The sequence below is a fragment of the Anabrus simplex genome, chromosome 11, assembly GCF_040414725.1.
Source record: "Anabrus simplex isolate iqAnaSimp1 chromosome 11, ASM4041472v1, whole genome shotgun sequence".
Taxonomy (NCBI): Eukaryota; Metazoa; Arthropoda; class Insecta; order Orthoptera; family Tettigoniidae; genus Anabrus; species Anabrus simplex.
Window position 1 is genome coordinate 45564358 of NC_090275.1, and position 18263 is coordinate 45582620.

At 39.9% G+C, this 18263-nt stretch overlaps 1 protein-coding gene across 2 annotated transcripts in view; it reads right to left on the reverse strand.

Moving 5' to 3' along the window:
• LOC136883361 (N-acetylated-alpha-linked acidic dipeptidase 2-like) overlaps positions 1–17352 on the reverse strand; it is a 50955-nt gene extending 33603 nt beyond the window's left edge. For both annotated transcript variants that reach the window (XM_068229691.1, XM_067155623.2), the window contains exons 1-2: positions 17311–17352; positions 6470–6598 (exon numbers count right to left, since the gene is read on the reverse strand). In XM_068229691.1, the coding sequence (XP_068085792.1) occupies positions 6470–6598; positions 17311–17334 (153 nt within the window). In that variant the 5' untranslated portion in view covers positions 17335–17352. The remainder of the gene's footprint in view (positions 1–6469; positions 6599–17310) is intronic.
• Between the last annotated feature and the right edge of the window lie 911 nt (positions 17353–18263).

The window sequence follows — 18263 nt, forward strand, 5'->3', positions numbered from 1 at the left end:
GTAATTGCCTTATGAGGCAAAACAGCCATCATAACAAATTAAATAAAAGCATACAAGAGTCCAGGCAATGAGATTGGAGATAACAGAAGTGTGGAACCAGAGCTGTAATTAAGTTAAATACAGAAATCTTTCCCAGATCTATTAAAGTGTCAATAACGACTTCGACATTCATACCGTGTGATTCAACCATGTGATTCAACCGTGTGATTCAACCGCCCCTTCCAATCCAGTTTTATGCAACCCAACTAAAGTGTGACATGGTTATAAGGTGGCTGCTCCCCTGCAGGCGTACTGTATGGTACTAATATCCAGTGAGCATATTTTGCACACGATTCTGAAACTTACCGACAGGTTATATCATCATCATCATCATCATCATCATCATCATCATCTAGGTATTCTGCCTTGTCATGGGATGAACCTCTTCCACTGTTGCCTGTCCTGCACCAAGTTTTTCATGTCTGAATATTTATTTCTGTTTGCAAAATATGACGCCTTGAAATAATGTAGCGACGTTCTTTGACAATGTAACTGTGTTAATGTGTTGTGCCTCATGACCGGGTGTAATGAAGAGGAGAATCAATGCAGAAAACTTGGTAACAATGCAGTAATTAATGTGTTAAATATCGAACTGTATGGCGTATATACTCTACCCTCGTCTTACTACCAGCATGTTCCTAGCAGTGTAGCGTAGCAGATGTGGTTAGGCGTTAGTCTAGCAATTGATAGAATGTGTCAACGGGTGGTTTGAATCCTGCATCGTTCAAATACTTTTGCATTGGTATGATGTTTGAATATGTAAACACAGGCCTACGTTTGCACATTCAAACAGTAGAACAATGCTATTATTCATCTTGTGCCCTGTGCATACTCTGCTGGCTAGGACCTGAATGTAATCTCGGCAGCCATTCGGCTTGTTGTTGTTGACATGCTCCTCATTTATGAGGAAGTAACACAAAATGCTTGCTAGGCACTATGTCTGTACCAGGAATGATATCCCAACAGGCGACACCCGGCTGCTATGACATTCCGCCATGTTGAAAGACGCTTAAGGACAATAGACATAATTTCCAAGCAACCACCAGTCTGCGATAGAAACAGAAGAGGCCATTCTGGAGACAGCTCATAATAATCCATACATCAGTACAAGGGCAACTGCACAACAGGTGCAGCCATCTGTCTGGCGAATACTGCATGAACATAAATTTCACCCAAACCATCTTGAGCTACACCAAGAGCTCCATGGGTGGGATCTTGAAGCTGGAATGGAGTTCTTTCAATGGCTATTAGGCAGGCTGGACAATGATACAGCATTCGTATCGCACATCGTGTTCTCGGACAAATCTCATTTCCACAATAATGGAAACGTCAATCACCACAACATGTACTAACTGGAGTAAGGACAATCCTCACTGAGTACGACAGGCGGCCCACCAAGTGCGATGGGGAGTGAATGTGTGGTGTGGAATCTTGGGGGATCGCCTGACTGGACCTTATTTCTTTGAGGGCCATTGGACGGGCCCACACTACTTGGACTTTCTGCATCAGGAACTCCCACTGCTGCTGGAGGATGTGCCCTTACACGATCGTTTAACAATGTGGTTGCAAAAGGATGGAGCTCTGCCACATTCGACATTACCCGTTCGTAACCATCTGTACCAGGAACTACCAGGGAATGGATAAAACGAGGAGGCCCTGTTTCTAGGCCCCCTAGATTACTGGATTTAAGGCCATTAGACTTCTTCTTGTGGGGGCATTTGAAGAATGTCATTTACACTCAAGTGCCATATAACCCCAACCAGCTCCAGGAACTCATCACGGATGTCTGCCAAGCAATTACACCTGGAATGCTTCAGTGCGCAAGACGATCTCTTGAACACCGGGCTTGAATATGCATAAACCAAAATGGTCGTCACATCAAGCATCTGCGATAAAACATTGTCAGAGGAGTTGTGTTCCCATTATTTCCGATCCGTACGTGTCCAGCCTGCCACAAGCACATTAATTCACACACAATTTGCATGAAAACAGGTATTAAACTTACATTACGTGTGGCATGTATTAAACAAATATTTCAAAAATATGGAATCTTTGCCCCGGACTCGAACCCCCCCACCTCATATGTAAGCCCCTCTGCCGCGCCTTTACAATACGGTTCCGAATAGTACACTGTGCAGCTTCCAGCGTGTATTAGGTTAACTGTGGTACAATATCAATTTAGTGTTTCATCGGCGTATCAGGTTCATATGATCTAGAAGGCACGTGCATGCCTTCCCGTGTTTAATACAAGTATAATATTATGGCGTCCTATCATAGTGAGGCGGTAAATATCAAGATAATCTGGTTGTGTTGTTTGAGCATACTGTAGATGTTTTCAGGGCAGAATTAACATTGCAGGTTGCATAAAACTATATTGGAAGGGGCAGCTGTATCACACGGTATAACTTGTCACAATTCTTCAAATAATCAATCATATATCACAATGTAAACAATAATGTACATATACAGTATACACATGTTTAAAAGTAATTTTACAGAATCTGAACAAAACATGTCATTTTGTTATCAATGTGTTCTTTTACACGTATTCATTCATTCATTCATTCATTCATTCATTCATTTATTTATTTATTTATTTATTTATTTATTTATTTATTTATTTATTTATTTACAAGATACAGCTACACTGAGCAAATTTCACTTGCACTGTCAACAGACTAATTAACAAAGTAATGTAAACTTTCACAGTAAAATATAACAAACATAACAAAATATAACAATATCAGGTACATAGCCTACTAATAACAACTGTCCAAATCGAAAACCATGTGAATGTCCATGTTCATAGTCACGTCGTCGTGGGTGAAGATGACGGCGTAATCCGTTAACATCAACTTATCTTTAAGAGACTGTTTACACCCCCTTCGAATATGCTTTTATTTGATGCTATGTCAAGCTCTTGTCTCCTATTAATATTGTTAAAGAGTGTTGGGAGGCAGATTAGGAAAGATCGTTGAAGTATTGAGTGCTGAGTGTGGGGAATGTGGAGAAGGTCCTTGGTTCTGGTGGAGCGGGAAGGAACACGGAGAGAGAAGAGTGAAACAAGATGTTCTGAGTGGTAATGCCCATTTAAGATCCCGTGGAGGAAACTCAGGTCAGCTACCTGTTGCCTGATGTGCAGCGGTGACACATTTATTGCCCTTAATACCTGCTGCGTAGACAGATTTCTGAGCTTGGGGTTTCCTAACAATTGCAGCAAAGGACACTGCTCTGTCTAAATGGTTAGTATTGGAGGGGGAGGCTGTTGTCCAAATTGGAGAGCAGTAGTTTAAGAGAGGTTGAATCATCGTGAGGAAGAAGTGATGAAGAGCAATGGGGTCAGAAATTTATGTGAAGCGGTAGAGAATGCCTAGTAGTTTCATAGCCTTGGTTGTATATGTTTCTATGTGGGTCTTAAATTATAATTTTATATCGAATATTACACCTAGGTCACACTGTTGCATAGCTACAGTGATGGACTTGTCGAGTAGGTAGTATGATGTTGGTAGAGGAGATTTACGTAGTGTTATGGTCATGTGGCTACATTTTTGTGGATTGGGGATAAGTTTCCAAGTACGGCACCAGTTCAAGAGGGATTTAAGTGAGGACTGTAGCAGAGCTGCATCTGCTGGATTCCTGATCTCCCTAAATATCTTGCAGTCATGAGCAAAAAGTAGGGTATTCGCTGTTTCTTTGAGTTCGGATGGCAGATTGTCCATAAACAAGGAAAACAGCAAGGGGCCAAGAGCACTGCCTTGTGGGACATCGGAGGTGACTGGTAGCCATGAGGGTGAAGTGCCCGATATTACCATTCTCTGCCAACGGTTATGTCGGAAGCCAGCAAGAAGGGTCAGAAGACCGCCATGAATATTAAATCATTCGGAGAGTTTATGGAGCAACAGAGTATTGTCTACAGAATCGAAAGCTTTTGAAATGTCTATGTAGCAGTTATCCAGCTGTGATATAGCTGCAATGGCATGTGATGCAAAGCTATGCAGAGTGGCCAGGTTTGTTAGACAAAAGCCAGCTGGTAGAAAACCATGCTGCTTGGTTGAGATATAGGGTAAGGTGAATGCGAGGAGACACTGGTGTATGATGTTGTATTTGTGCCTTGACAGACTGAAAGGTTATAGAAAAATAAACGTCAAAGACAAGTGCAATGAAGGAATTTGGAAAAGAGAAAGGTATTAATGATATAGATATAATGTTAACATTGATGCTTTCATGGCCCATTTTTTTAGACATGATACGGGCTTTTGGGCTTATGCCATGTCTTTACATTTACATTACAAGATATTATGTTTCGCAGAAAACTTTGCTCCACGTCTTCAGAAGAAAATCTCGACTGTTCCCAAGGAAGTATTCTACAATAACGAGGGTTTGAATTTAAGATTGTTTTACCGTTGGAATTGTAGTGGTACGCTCGTTTTTCACCAGGTAGTTCGCTGTATGCAGGCACCGCACTCCAAACGGGAGCTGACGACAACATTAAGCTCCAATTAAGATGTTCATCATACCGTGTGTGCATGAGGAATAACAGAGAGGACATCAGACGAATCAGGAACGAATGTGGTAGAAGAAATAAATAGAAACTAATAAAATAAAATGTAACAAAAAAACACCAGAATAGAATAGAATTGAGCTTAAGAATGAAAAGAAAGTATGTGGAGAAAACCAGAGGATGATGTGAGATGGTGTGAGAGGGAGGGGGGATCATAGCCAGCATACACACATTATGAAAGTACGACATTAACACATAGCTTGGAATGAACCAACTGGTGATGGCAAACGTACGAATATGGAAAACTCCGAAACAAAATAACAATATCGAAAGGACAGGGAAGGGAACTACCTTCATAAATTCTTAATGGCTGGCAACCACATATTACTTAATTGATAGCCAGTGTTCCTGCTGAAATTGTTAGGACTTTTAAGTATTTCCACAGCTTCCCGTATAATATTAGACCCATAGTGTTCAGTGTGGGTAAGAGCTCAAACATTTTGGAACATGACATCATGACCCAAAGACAGGGTGTGCTCAGAATGCTAACTTGTTTGACTGGTTGAGACAGATATTTCTTTGGTTTTCCTTGATGCGAGTCCCAATGGACCGGCATGTTTGGCCAATGTATAGCTTGCGCGAGTACAGGGAATTTTGTAGACGCCAGGGTGTAATAGTGGGGACAATTTTAAAAATAAACTAGAAACCAATATTTCAAAATGGAACAGAAGTTCCCTACGTAACAACACACTTAAACATTTTTAAAGAGATTAGCAGTACTCTTTTCATCAGATAGTTTAAATTGATTGTTTCTGACAGGTTAAAGGTTTCAACTAAGGCCAGATAGATCCATGTAGTTGGTAAGAAATAGGACCATGGGGAAATCTGCTTAACATGAACATAGTTCCCTCTGTAGGAAATTAGAATGCACATTATCTCTCATGACCTATCCTCAGATTACATAAAACTATGGCCTCTTTCCGTGAAAACTGGGAAAATGAAAATGACAGTCACTTGGATTCCCCAGATGCCAGAATAAACAGCTCCCTCTGTGTATTAATGGTATAGTGTTGTCTCCAAATCCCAGGATCAGAGGGTCCAAACTTGACAGAGGTAGACAGATGTTTAAAGAGTGGAAGAAGTTTGGCACTTAATAATGTACAATAAAGTCTCTAGTAACACATTTGGTGTTCATCTAACAAAATTAGAACTAGCAGTATGTAGCTTATTAAGTTACATTTTCTCTGTCATTTGGTAGAGAAGTTTATAAGTCAAAAACGGGGATACAAATGAAGATCGGCCAGGTTGTATATTTATTTCAAATAATTCACGGTAGGCTCATAAATATTAATTCATTTGTCAACCAGCAATGGTTGATGTTTATCAGTTTTGAATTGCAGAATCAACATTGCTCGTTTTCTTATCAATTGCCAGGATAACTCTACGGGGATTTTTATCGGCTGCAATACAGTGGACTTCCTTGTTCACTCTGAAGTCTCTAATGGCCAGAGAAAATGCTATTTTGCTTCTGATCAGATGATTTTTTGTATTCCTTAGGAGATCCCAATCCTGATAGGAGCTAAGAACTTGCAGTGTCTACAAAGGCGCTATTTGAATGTGCAGTTTAACAATGTCCCGCCATTCAGAAGTACTAAGTCCTTGTCTTGAGTCGTGCTGCCTCTTCGCCTGTCAGTAATAGGTACAGGGGCTAGTCTATGCATAAAACTGACTTCTGATTAATGCTTGAATTAATATCTCAAACTACTGGTCTGTTTCAAAATGGGTAATATTTACTTTTCCAAATTCTTCTGTACTTGTGGAGTTCTACCCTTTTATTTAAATAATCTAGAACTGTCAGCAACCCACTTGACAAGTTCTTCCCCATCCACAAGTAGTAAAGCTGTTCCTTAAGCAATGCATTAGACTCACCATTCTTGTAGCATCGAAAACCATGTATGATAGCAGGGGTGATGCTGAGATCTCCAGATGTGGACCAGACACACAGGTGTCCGTGTTGATGTAGGCAACACCTCGGATTGACAGCTCTACCAAGTGTTCCTGTCAATCAGAGAAGTTTCATATGATCTTAGTCACTGTCAATACCATGGTACATAATGGGGCTTATTGATAAAAACTGGTGGTAGGCTGTCATTATTATAATGGCCACAGGGTAGTCTTACTTTCTTTTGCAAGTTGTTGCCGAATCCTACTCAAATCTTTCTTTTCTATTATTAAATTTGTTATTCTATACAACTGACCACGATGTATTCACAACAACAACTAGCCTCCAACTGAACGCACAAGTCAACACAGCATCATCTTATAACAGAATATGCATATGACATCACGTATTTGGCACAAATTTTGCCTTACTTTGAAGTACTATTTCATGGAAACTACGCTTTTATCATCAATACGGAACGTGAAAATTATGAACTTTGATAGTTTCAATGTCTCAATCACAGACAAAAGAGGAGGCTACACGTTGCAACAAAAATAATTGGAAATCTGAAACCAATTGCTTTTAATTTTATACAAGTGTTCATCAAATTACTTATAGATCTTCAAGACCAAACCAAACCAAACCAAACCCCATGGCACTACAGCCTTTGAAGGGCCTTGGCCTACCAAGCGACCGCTGCTCAGCCCAAAGGACTGCAAATTACGAGGTGTCATGCGGTCAGCACAACAAATCCTCTCGGCCGTTATTCTTAGCTTTCTAGACCGGGGCCGCTATCTCACCATCAGATAGCTCCTCAATTCTTATCACGTAGGCTGAGTGGACCTCGAACCAGCCCTCAGGTCCAGGAAAAAATCCCTGACCTGGCCGGGAATCGAACCCGGAGCCTCCGGGTAAGAGGCAGGCACGCTACCCCTACACCACGGGGCCGGCGATCTTCAAGACTGTGATTTATATTTATTGAAGTATACCAACAGATCATAAGAATTTTCAAGTGTTGTGTTATATCCTCAAGACCGTGACTTATTTTAGTGGATACTAAATATTAGATCAGAACTATTTTCAAGTATTATGCTATCTATTCTTGTTATTTATGGTTGCGACTGGATTAGATGGAAGTTGCTGAAGTATGGGTGTGATTCTCGACACAATATAGGCTTCAATAAGCAAAAGATATGATGATGCTTGTTGCTTAAAGGGGCCTAACATCTAGGTCATTGGCCCCTAATGGGACAAAATGTAATGACAATTTACAAGTGAGTGGACTGGGCAAGGTGGCCACATCGTTAGGGCCGCACGGCTGTGAGCTTGCATCCAGGAGATAGTGGGTTCAAATTCCGCTGTCATCAGCCCTGAAGATGGTTTTCTATGGTTTCCCATTTTCACACCAGGCAAATGCTGAGGCTGTACCTTAATTAAGGCCGCGGCTGCTTCCTTCCAACTCCTAGGCCTTTCCTACCCCATCGTTGCCATAAGACCTATCTGTGTCGGTGCGACGTAAAGCAAAAAAAAAAAAAAATTGAGCAGTGTCTTAAAACTCTCAATTTCTGTGCCTATGTCTCACTTTGGTTCCAAGCTTGGCATGAACTTGAGCACTAACAACGTCTCATCCCTCTCTTGCTGAGACATGGCTCTTTATATGAAATTAATAAACTAATGCTACATTGTAAATCTGCCATGAGTATAGTGTCATTTCATTGCAGACCTCTTTCTTTGATGTCAGCTGAATGTAGACAATTGCAATTTCATCAACGTGTCTCCAAATAATGAAGATATGGCTCAGTGGAGAAGTGAAGTTAATACTGATACCAAACTAACGAGTTACACCTTGCAACATACCTTTTTTTCTTCTTAAGTACGTCTTTTGCGATGCGCTTTACTTTTATTAATATCACCTAATGTATATAACTTGCTTTAATATGTGATGGGTACCATATATAGCTTCCACTGGAGTCTGTCTCATTTATGGTTGCGACTGGATTAGATGGAAGTTGCTGAAATATGGGTGTGATTCTCGACACAATATAAGCTTCAATAAGCAAAAGATATGATGATGCTTGTTGCTTAAAGGGGCCTAACATCTAGGTCATTGGCCCATAATGGGACAAAATGTAATGACAATTTAAAAGTTCAAAATCATCCTCTGACCAGAATAAAAAATGCAACGAAGAATGAATGGATGGATATGAATTTAAAACAATCAGTGGATCCGACACAGAAACTATCATGAACAATAGTATTACTGGCCAAGGGACTGCTTCTAGAGCACAATCCTGAATCGAGGATCCTTGTTGTCTAAAGGGGTCCAAAATCCAGGTCAATGGCCCCTCATAATGGTACTTATCGCTAGTAAAGTAGAACCATGTTATTTGTCATGATATGGTACTAATCAAAACTAGCGTAGACTCACGCTGTTCCACACATTACGGTACTACTCACAAATATTATAAGTCACACAGGTAATGCAGACCTATGGTGTTTCTCACATAATGGTGCCACTCCTAGGCAGCGCAAACCCACGCTGTTCCTTACCTAGGTGTACTAATCACGGGTGCCAGTATTCCTGTGATGTTCCTCATATAGTGGGTACTAATCACAGGCAATGCAGACCCACGGTGTCATTGATATAGTGGTACTAATCACAGGCAACGCCCAGACCCGTAGTGTTTCTCATGGGTTCTGGAAACCCACAGTGAACCACTCTCTGCTGCTACTAATCACAAACCTATTGTGTACCTAACATAGTGGTACTACTCGCAAGTAAAGGTGACCCATGGTGTTCCTCGCATGATGCTACTAATCATAAGTAGTTTCACGGTCCTAATACAATCATCCCTTAGTTGCCCCTTTTAGTCGTCTCTTACGGCAGGCAGGGGATATCGTGGGTGTATTCTTCGTCTGCATCCCCAACCCACAAAGGGTCAAAAGATCTGATGCACAGGATTTGATTAAGTAAAGATTACAAGACATCAAAGAGAACAATTTATTGACCTGTCATGCCCTATAAAATTAAAAAACGAACTACAGTCGAAATCTGTTATACCAAAGGGACTGCCAATCAACGGTTGTTATAGCTGATAGTCGCTAAACTGGGGTATTTTCTGTTTTGTTGCTAAAAATGTCATGTCGTTAAGTTTTAGGCTGCACACTTGAATGGTTAATTAACAGAATTAAGTTAAATCTTTAAAAAACGTAACTGAAAGAAAAACTGTATTTATGGAACAGTAATGGGGAATTTCATTGGATTTCACTTGAAGAATGTCCGGCTCCATGGCTGAATGGTTAGTGTGCTGGCCTTTGGTCACAGGGGTCCCGGTTCAATTCCCAACAGGGTCGGGAATTTTAACCAGAAATGGTTTATTCCTCTGGCACAGGAACTGGGTGTATATGTCACCTTCATCATCACTTCATCATCATCACGACACACAGGTCGCCTACGGGCGTCAAATCAAAAGACCTGCACCAGGCCTCTCCGGAGGCCACATGCCATTCTTCTTCTTTCTTCGTTTTGGCCTGCTGTGGACCACGTTATTTCAACCGTTTGCATCCTTGAGCTTTAATTCTTCCCCAGTACTCACGCATTCTCATTCTGTGAGCCTCCTTTCTTTCATCAGTCCACTTCTTGCCTATTTTCAACTTTGGCCTTTCTAGGAACCGCTTGTATCTCTGGAGCTTTTTCTGGAGAGGAGCACGTTTCTGGATGTCTTCGAGTGTGATTCCTATTTCTTGAAGGTCTTTTTCAACTTTGATAAACCAGGGTCCCTTGGTTTTCTTGTTAAGAAAGTAGGAAAAGATCCTATTGGTCTGTCTCTGTGTGCTCATGCGTGCTATATGGCCATAAAAATTAATCCTCCTTTTCCGAATTGTGTCCGTTATCCTCTCCATATGCTGGTACAGATCGCTGTTGTGTCGTCTCCTGTACTCACCATTTTCTTTGATTGGTCCAAGAATCTTTCTCAGGATTTTTCTTTCTTTAGCTTCTAGATTCTCCATCAGACCTTTTATGTCCATTGCAAGGCATTCTGCTGCGTACAGTGCTTCCGGGCGTACAACTGAACAATAATGCCTAAGCTTGGCATTGATGGACACTGATCTTTTGTTGTAGACATTCCTAGTCAGCTCATATGCCACCTCCATCTTGTTGATTCTGCACATGATTGCTTCTTTCTCAGAGTTGTTAGGTACTATCCACTCGTCTAAGTACTTAAACTTTTCCACCTGCTTGATTTTTCCCTGTTCCACAATGAGCTCTCTGGGAGCTGGCTTGATGTTGGTTATAAACTTTGTTTTTTGGAAAGAGATTTGAAGGCCAGCTTTTGCTGCTTGGATTCTCAGTTGGATAATTTGTTTTTTAGCAGTATCTAGGGAATCAGAAAAGATTACTAGGTCATCTGCAAAAGCTAGGCAGTCTATGATAAGATCATCTTTTTTATATCCTATTCTAAGGCCATTCTCAACCTCTTCCTTGCACATCTCCTTGCGCCATTCCCGAATGATTTTCTCCAGAACGCAGTTGAAGAGAAGCGGTGATAGTCCATCCCCTTGCCTAACACCAGTCTTGATTTCGAAGACGTTCAAAATTTCTCCCATGAATTTCACCCTGGACGTAGTGCTGGTTAAGGTCTGTTGAATGATAGCTCTCATTTTGTTGTCTAAGCCCATTTCCTTCAGAATGCGGAGGAGTGTGTGTAGATCTATGGAGTCGTAGGCTTTTTGGAAGTCAACGAAAGTAACTACAAAATTCTTATTCCTGGAATTTTGGTACGACAGGACAGACTTAAGGTTCATGATCTGCTCTGCACAAGATCGTCCTTTTCTAAAGCCTCGTTGGTATTCACCCAACTGTAAATCAAGCTGCTCTTCTGCCCGAGTTTGAAGGGATTTGGAGAGAATTTTGTATGTTACTGAGAGAAGGGAGATACCGCGATAGTTGTTTACATCTGTTTTGTCACCTTTCTTATGTAGGGGATGAATCAGGGCTGCTGTCCAATCATTTGGGATCTTCTCTGTTTCCCAGATCTCGTGAATGATCTCAGTTAGTTTATTGGCCACATGCCATTATTATTATTATTATTATTATTACTTGAAGAATAAGTCCATTGATCAGCACATTACTTGTTCCTTGCTGCTTAAACCATCTGAGTTAATATTCTTCAATAAATTTATGCTTAGATATTGTGGCCTGCTTGATTTTTAAATAAGTTTCTTTGAAAAGAGACTGGATTTTCTCTCTGACTTTCGAAATTGCGGAAATCATTCAGTGTGATACACACAAACCCTCCACGATGCTGATGTTTGTTTCCCAATTTTCTAATCGCAATATTATGTGTGACCTTTCTATGACATTAAACACTTTCCTTTTACTTTGCGATGTCATCACAGTGATGCTTGCCTTGACTATTTAACAGACAGAGTGATTAGAAATATACAATAAGTAAGCATACAATATTGTTAGCAATATCCAAATACATAACAAACAAAAATCAACACTGGATGTTTTAGATGATATATTTCTCCGAAAGTGTGATCAAAATATGTCATTTTATACGATAGGTCATAATAAGCGACGTCATACTAAACGATTTTTTAAATACAGTGTTTATATAGGATCTGGATGGGACCGTTAGATTTCGTTGTTATATCCAATAAGTCATTAAAGACGATGTCATAATAAACGGTTTTGACTATATTAAGGAACAGTGACATCTTAACAGCGTGAATATTACCACCTTGTCAGACGTCTACTTTGGGATAATAAAGTGCCCATGATGAGCAAGATGACTCTGTATGTCATACTTCGTGCCCATTCTTACATACAGTCTAGAAAAGAAACATGTACTCTGAAAGAGAGAGAAGTTAGCAAATTGCAAGCAAGTGAAATGAAGTTTCTACGAATTACCCTCCAAAAAACATCCAAGAATCATGTAAGGAACGATAACATCAGAATGGAACTGGAAGTGGACTCGACAGAAGAGAAGCTAAGGACTTCTAGGTGGTCTGGACATGTAAAGAGAATGGGTGGCACAAGAACACCACATGCATGTCTAGAAAGAATGGTTGAAGGAAGAAGGCCAGTGGGAATACCTAGGAAGAGATGGCTAGACCACCTGAGAGAGGATGTGGAGAGAAGAGGAAGGAATAGAGAGTCAGTAGTGAGGTAGAAGGCAGTTCTGGACAGACAACGATGGCGAAGACTCGTTCAACACCATCCTACCTGGCACGCTGGAGGGGTTCGATGATGATAATGATGATGACAATGATGATGATGAGGATCTGTTAGATATGAAGGTGGTTGTATCTGGCCTTTGGGGCATTCTAGATTCTCTGTGGAAGGTTCATCTGGAATTTGATCAGGGCTGCTCAGTTCTGTATCTCCTGATTGATGTGTTGTTTGAGGAGAGTACTGTTGGTCAACTTCTTGTTCAAGTCCCATTTGACAATTCTCCTTGTGGGGCCAGATGGTGGGGTGAGACAGTAGTTTCTTGACTTTCTGAAAGTCTTACATATGCATAGTCTGGGTTTGCTTCAGTAGGCTCTACTTCTTCCACCAATGGGTCATATATACTTAAGGAGATGTGCTTCTTCATCAGAACAGGTCCACCATAAGTTAACCACATAGGTAAGGAACTCCCATTGTATGACCTTATAGGATAATGAAACATTCTTTCAGGTAGTGTTAGTACAAGTGCAAAGAAGGGGACAGATTGAGTGCAGAGGGACTGTAAAACTTCTTCCCATTGTTGAATTTTCTCATTTGGTTTGAGCACTAGTTGGACAGTCTTCCAAATAATGCCAGTATATCTCTCAGCTTGGCCATTCCCTTGGGAATTACATGGAGTTGTTCAACTAGTTGCAATGTTTTGGGATATTAAGAACGATTCAAGTTCATGTAACATAAATGAAGAACCTTGAACATAGTGCACACAGGAAGGCATTCTAAAAGTTGAAAAGTATTTGTTTAGTGTTTTATCACTGTGACTAGAGATAGATCAAGACAAGGTATAGCAAAAAGAAAGCTAGAAAATTCATTGACTATGGTAAGCAGATACCAAATTCTTGAATTCGTTGGTAGGGGACCCTTAAAGTCCACATTTAATCTTTCAAATGGTGAGGTTGCTTTAGTTAAACTTCCTTCATTTTTCACAAAGCATGGCTTTAGTTCAGCACATATAGGATATGAGTTTGTAACTTTCCGTATGTCTTTCAAAGAAAAGGGCAAGGTTTTTGTGCAAATCCAGGGAGTCATGTGAGTACCTCGTGGGTGACAAAGGGCATAGTGTAGTGTGGTTAGGTTAGCTCCTAAGCCTGTTGCAGCAGTTATTCTTGATAGGGTGACTGCTGAGGCATTCTTATTTCCTGGGCAGTACATACTGTAATATCAAATTTGTAACATGCCAACTCTAATCTCCAATGAATGAACTGTTATTTCTCAATTATACTTGAATGTTGTTGATCAAACATAAAGGAAACAGATTGTTGATCAGTGAATATTTCAACATGATGGCCGATTAAATAACTTTGCCAGTTACATAATGACTCAACAACTGCATAGACTTCCTTTCCCATAGACGAGTGTCTTTCTTCAGATTTATTAAATATCTGAGAGAAGAATGAGGTGGGACATCCTGCTTGACTCAAAGTTGCTCCTATTGTAAAATCTTATGCATCTCTGGAATGATGAAATCTAAGCTTCATGGTAGTCATAGCAAAGGTCAAAGCCCTAGGATCCCCGACCAATTTGACACATTCAGTTTTACAAAAGTTTAATATCATATAGCATAATTAAAAAACATGCAGTAGAAGGACAAATAAAGAATAGCGTCAGCAAAACATCATTAACCTTAAATTAACACCTGTGTGTGATTAAAAATTCAGCAGAGAAGGATGGCCTGAAAGGAGTGTTAGAGGCATTAACAACTTAACTGGGTTTGACGCCTAAAGGCGTCAACAGCCGTCGCACAAGTATTGGGTTTGACGCCTTTAGGCGTTCTTCTCATTCTAAATGTGTTCTTACATTGGGTTAGCTGCCTATAGGCGTCTGGCTATTCTTAATCACTTCTGCCATCTACCATCGTAATTTAAAACTAATTCCATTCATATTAGATGTGATTATTGCTGTCCTATTCAATTTTGTCCGGTCTCACGCCAGTCGGGTAGTTCGCACCTAATCGCGCCAGTTCGACAGCTCTCTCATGTTACCTCGTGCGGTCCGCGCTAAATTCTTTGTAAAGAATTTATTTGTGTATATGTACATTGAAATTACTAAATTTAGGAGTTGTTGTTGTTATGATACAGTTGTTCTGCGAACTCCATTGTCCATGTTCTGATAACATTTTGTAAATTGGTCTGTGTCTGGTGGTAAACTGTTTCGTGTGACGTGAACATGGCTTGGTTAGGAAAGACGTTGAATTATATTGGTGACGATGAAATAGTGGAACATTTATTACAAGATACTGACACTGACAGTGACGCGTCCACTGATGGGCAAATTGACACAGGAAATAATGATCCTGAAGGAGGAGAAGAAGAAGAAGAAGTAGTAGTAGTAGTAGTAGTAGTAGTAGTTCAACGACTAACTGCACATCGCTTCATATCTGAGAACCCGGCAACCGGAAGTAGGAATCACTCAAGAAAAAGTGTTGTGTGCCTGTCAAACCAGAGGTGACGGGAAACTGTCTACTGCTGTGAGGAATGTGACGTGGCACTTTGTGCTTGCCTGTACTTCTGTATTTACCACACTGTGCACAATTTCTGAATGACCTATAAACCAGAAAGTATGTATAACCTATTGATGCATGTAATCTGTGGTGGGACGGAGAACTGGAACTAAGCATTGTGTGTTGTGAAAGTAATTATTGAGTTTGGAAATGTAAATTACTATTTACCCTTTATTTGAAAATCATTGATTATAGTGTTTTTTAATATGTATACCATTTTATTTTTGGACAGAATGAAGAAGCAAGAAGTATTTTGGAGTGAGTTTTGTATTTAAATTTTATGTAACTAGAAAAAAATGTAATTTAGGGAAACCTCAAGAATGAGACTTATGAACTTTACTGTTAACATTGCAAGAGTGATTAAGTGATCTGTATATCAAGAATTGTAATTTTGTAACATTTGAAAAATGTAAGGTGCTTTTATTTTGGGGCATCCTATACCACACGTGCGGTTACCGCTTTTGAAACAGGTGTCGCAATAGGAATAGTTGAGAAATTGCTACCTATCTTAATATGACCATATATGGTCATGCAATTGGATTGGCCAAAATAACAAGATTTCCAATTGGCAAAAAGAACGGGAATCTAGTGGAATTTGTATCCTATTGGTTGTTTGTGATCTGGCCATTTCCGGTCTTCTGCCGGCTTTGTGAGTGTGATGAGAGTTCTTGGCATCATTTACATCTGACTGCCCTAGCAAGCGCTTGCGCTCGAGGGCTCGCCTCGAGAACCCTTCCTCTTTATTGGAAAGTGCAATTTCTATGCTATTTCCATGTTTTCTGATTATGTTCAATTTTTGTTTAATTCCTTCTGTGTTTCGGTATTTTCTCACTTAATGTAATTTTCAATGTTTTAAATTCAATGTGTCTGAGTTTGCCCTAGATTCCCGTTGTTTGTAATTTCAATTCTTTCACCTGCACACATTGTAATTCTGCATAATCCTACGACATTAAAACTTGTGTTTCACTAAGTTACTTAAGTATCCTGATTATGTCTTGATTTTGGTTTTGTGAATCTGTATCTTTGTTCAAGTCTATTTAAATATCCTTGGTTTTAATATGTTAAGTATCTGCTAATTTGCTATTCTTTTATTTGTTTCTTTTGAAGTTGTATTTCATTAATTTTAATATAGTTGAGCTCGAGGGTGATTCTTGAGAACCTTTTCTTCCCCATAACAGCATAACTTCCTGCAGACCTCAATAGGGCTCCTGCACGTTCCACGTTCCTGTCCTTAGTCATCGTTTATTAGCCCTGTAAGTTTTCCTTCGCATATGGTTTGATTTTGCGTATTTATTATCTACCGTGGTATTCCATGTGTTGATGTGTAACCACCACTACTGTGTCATTTTACTATTTCCCTATTCACATTAAGTGTCAATTATTATTATTGTTTTATTACTTTCTGCGTTATCATTTTATTATTATTATTTATTTGTGTAGGCGTATTTTCCTCGAGCAACGCTACAATACATATCTGAAAACTTGAAAAATGTCATCATAATAGTGAAAGGAACACTTTTTATATTCACTTTTGTATAAACACACTGTGTGTATATGTATATATTTACAGGTTTACAAGAAAAACTGTGATAATATAATGCTATTGAGTTTCTACTATATCACTAATAATTTAAATAAATCAAGTAAAATATATTTTTCTGTTGATTATTTACATCTGCCGCATGCTACTGTACCCGTTCCAAAGTGCACATTGCACTGAATAATTACCCACTGGCTGGTTGACGTTATGAAACTATTCCCCAGTTAAAGGGTTAATTGTAAAGAAATGAAACTTCTCGGACATCCTATAGAGGTCCATCGCATACCCCAGGAATGTGACCCCAATGTGAAGGTCACCACAGTTGTCATCCTCAGTCCCTACATACCACGTCCTACATTTCAAATGAATATTAGTATTAAACTGTCATAGCAGACAGATTCTTTATCTCCTGTTGTTTTAGTGCAGTAAGTTTATCACTAATTAGAATATGACAGTAAATGAATGATATGCTATAACTATAATCTATGTACCTAAATACTCCAGACTTCAACAAAGTTACACTTTAACAGATAAAAGAAAATGCTCACATTACCTCAACCCATTCCTGAGATCCCATTTTGCCTAACTCTTCAGCTCCCCAGCTTGCGAATATAAGAGTCCGTCGTGGACGCCAACCTGTAATGCAAAGATGATTAAGTAATGAGACAATGGTTAAATATAATCTTTTCTAATCAAATTGTATAAAGACATGAGCATGAAAAGGAACATATAATAGGATGGACACAATGAAGGAAAAGGGAGCAACAGAAAGAGAAAACGAGGAAAAAATGAAAACACAAAAGGAAGAGGTCAATCTCTGTACCTTCATACACTACCATCTTCAAATACATAGATAGATACATGGGTTGATTTTTTAATAGTGGCAACTATGCTGTAACAATGCCGTGAAACATAGCCAGGCAATATAACGTATACCTGAGGTAGCTTAGACACTCACCCTCCCTCAGCGTAAATGAACTCGCCCTCCACACGTCATGCACGTGTGCAGCGACAACAACAATAATGCAGTTTTGAGTGCGCGCTCGTGGAGTACAGCTGTAATGATTTTGAAGCAAGATCAAGGGAGCTGGTTGAAAGTTGAGTGCATTAGAGGTCAAAATACAAGGCAGTGTTATGCAGGATTGCAAAAGGCTTGCTGTGAAAGTGCATTACCTTACCGTACTGTAGCACGGTGGGTCAAGGCCTTCAAAAACGGTAGACAAAATGTGACGAACATGCTGTGGCCTGGTCATCCTGCAGTAAGTGATGATTCGTGAATTGACCAAAGATACAGGGCTGGCGCCTTCAACTGTGCTGCAAATCCTGAAGAAGCGGCTGGGAATGCGGAAAATCGCCTCCAAATGGGATCCACATGATTTGACCGAACATCAAAAATGGCTGCAATATGATGCAACTCATACGCACTTGGAGCAATGTGAACGCAAAGGTGAGGCCTTCTTACGGCCGATAATCACTATTAACGAGACTGGGCCAGAGCTTATGAAC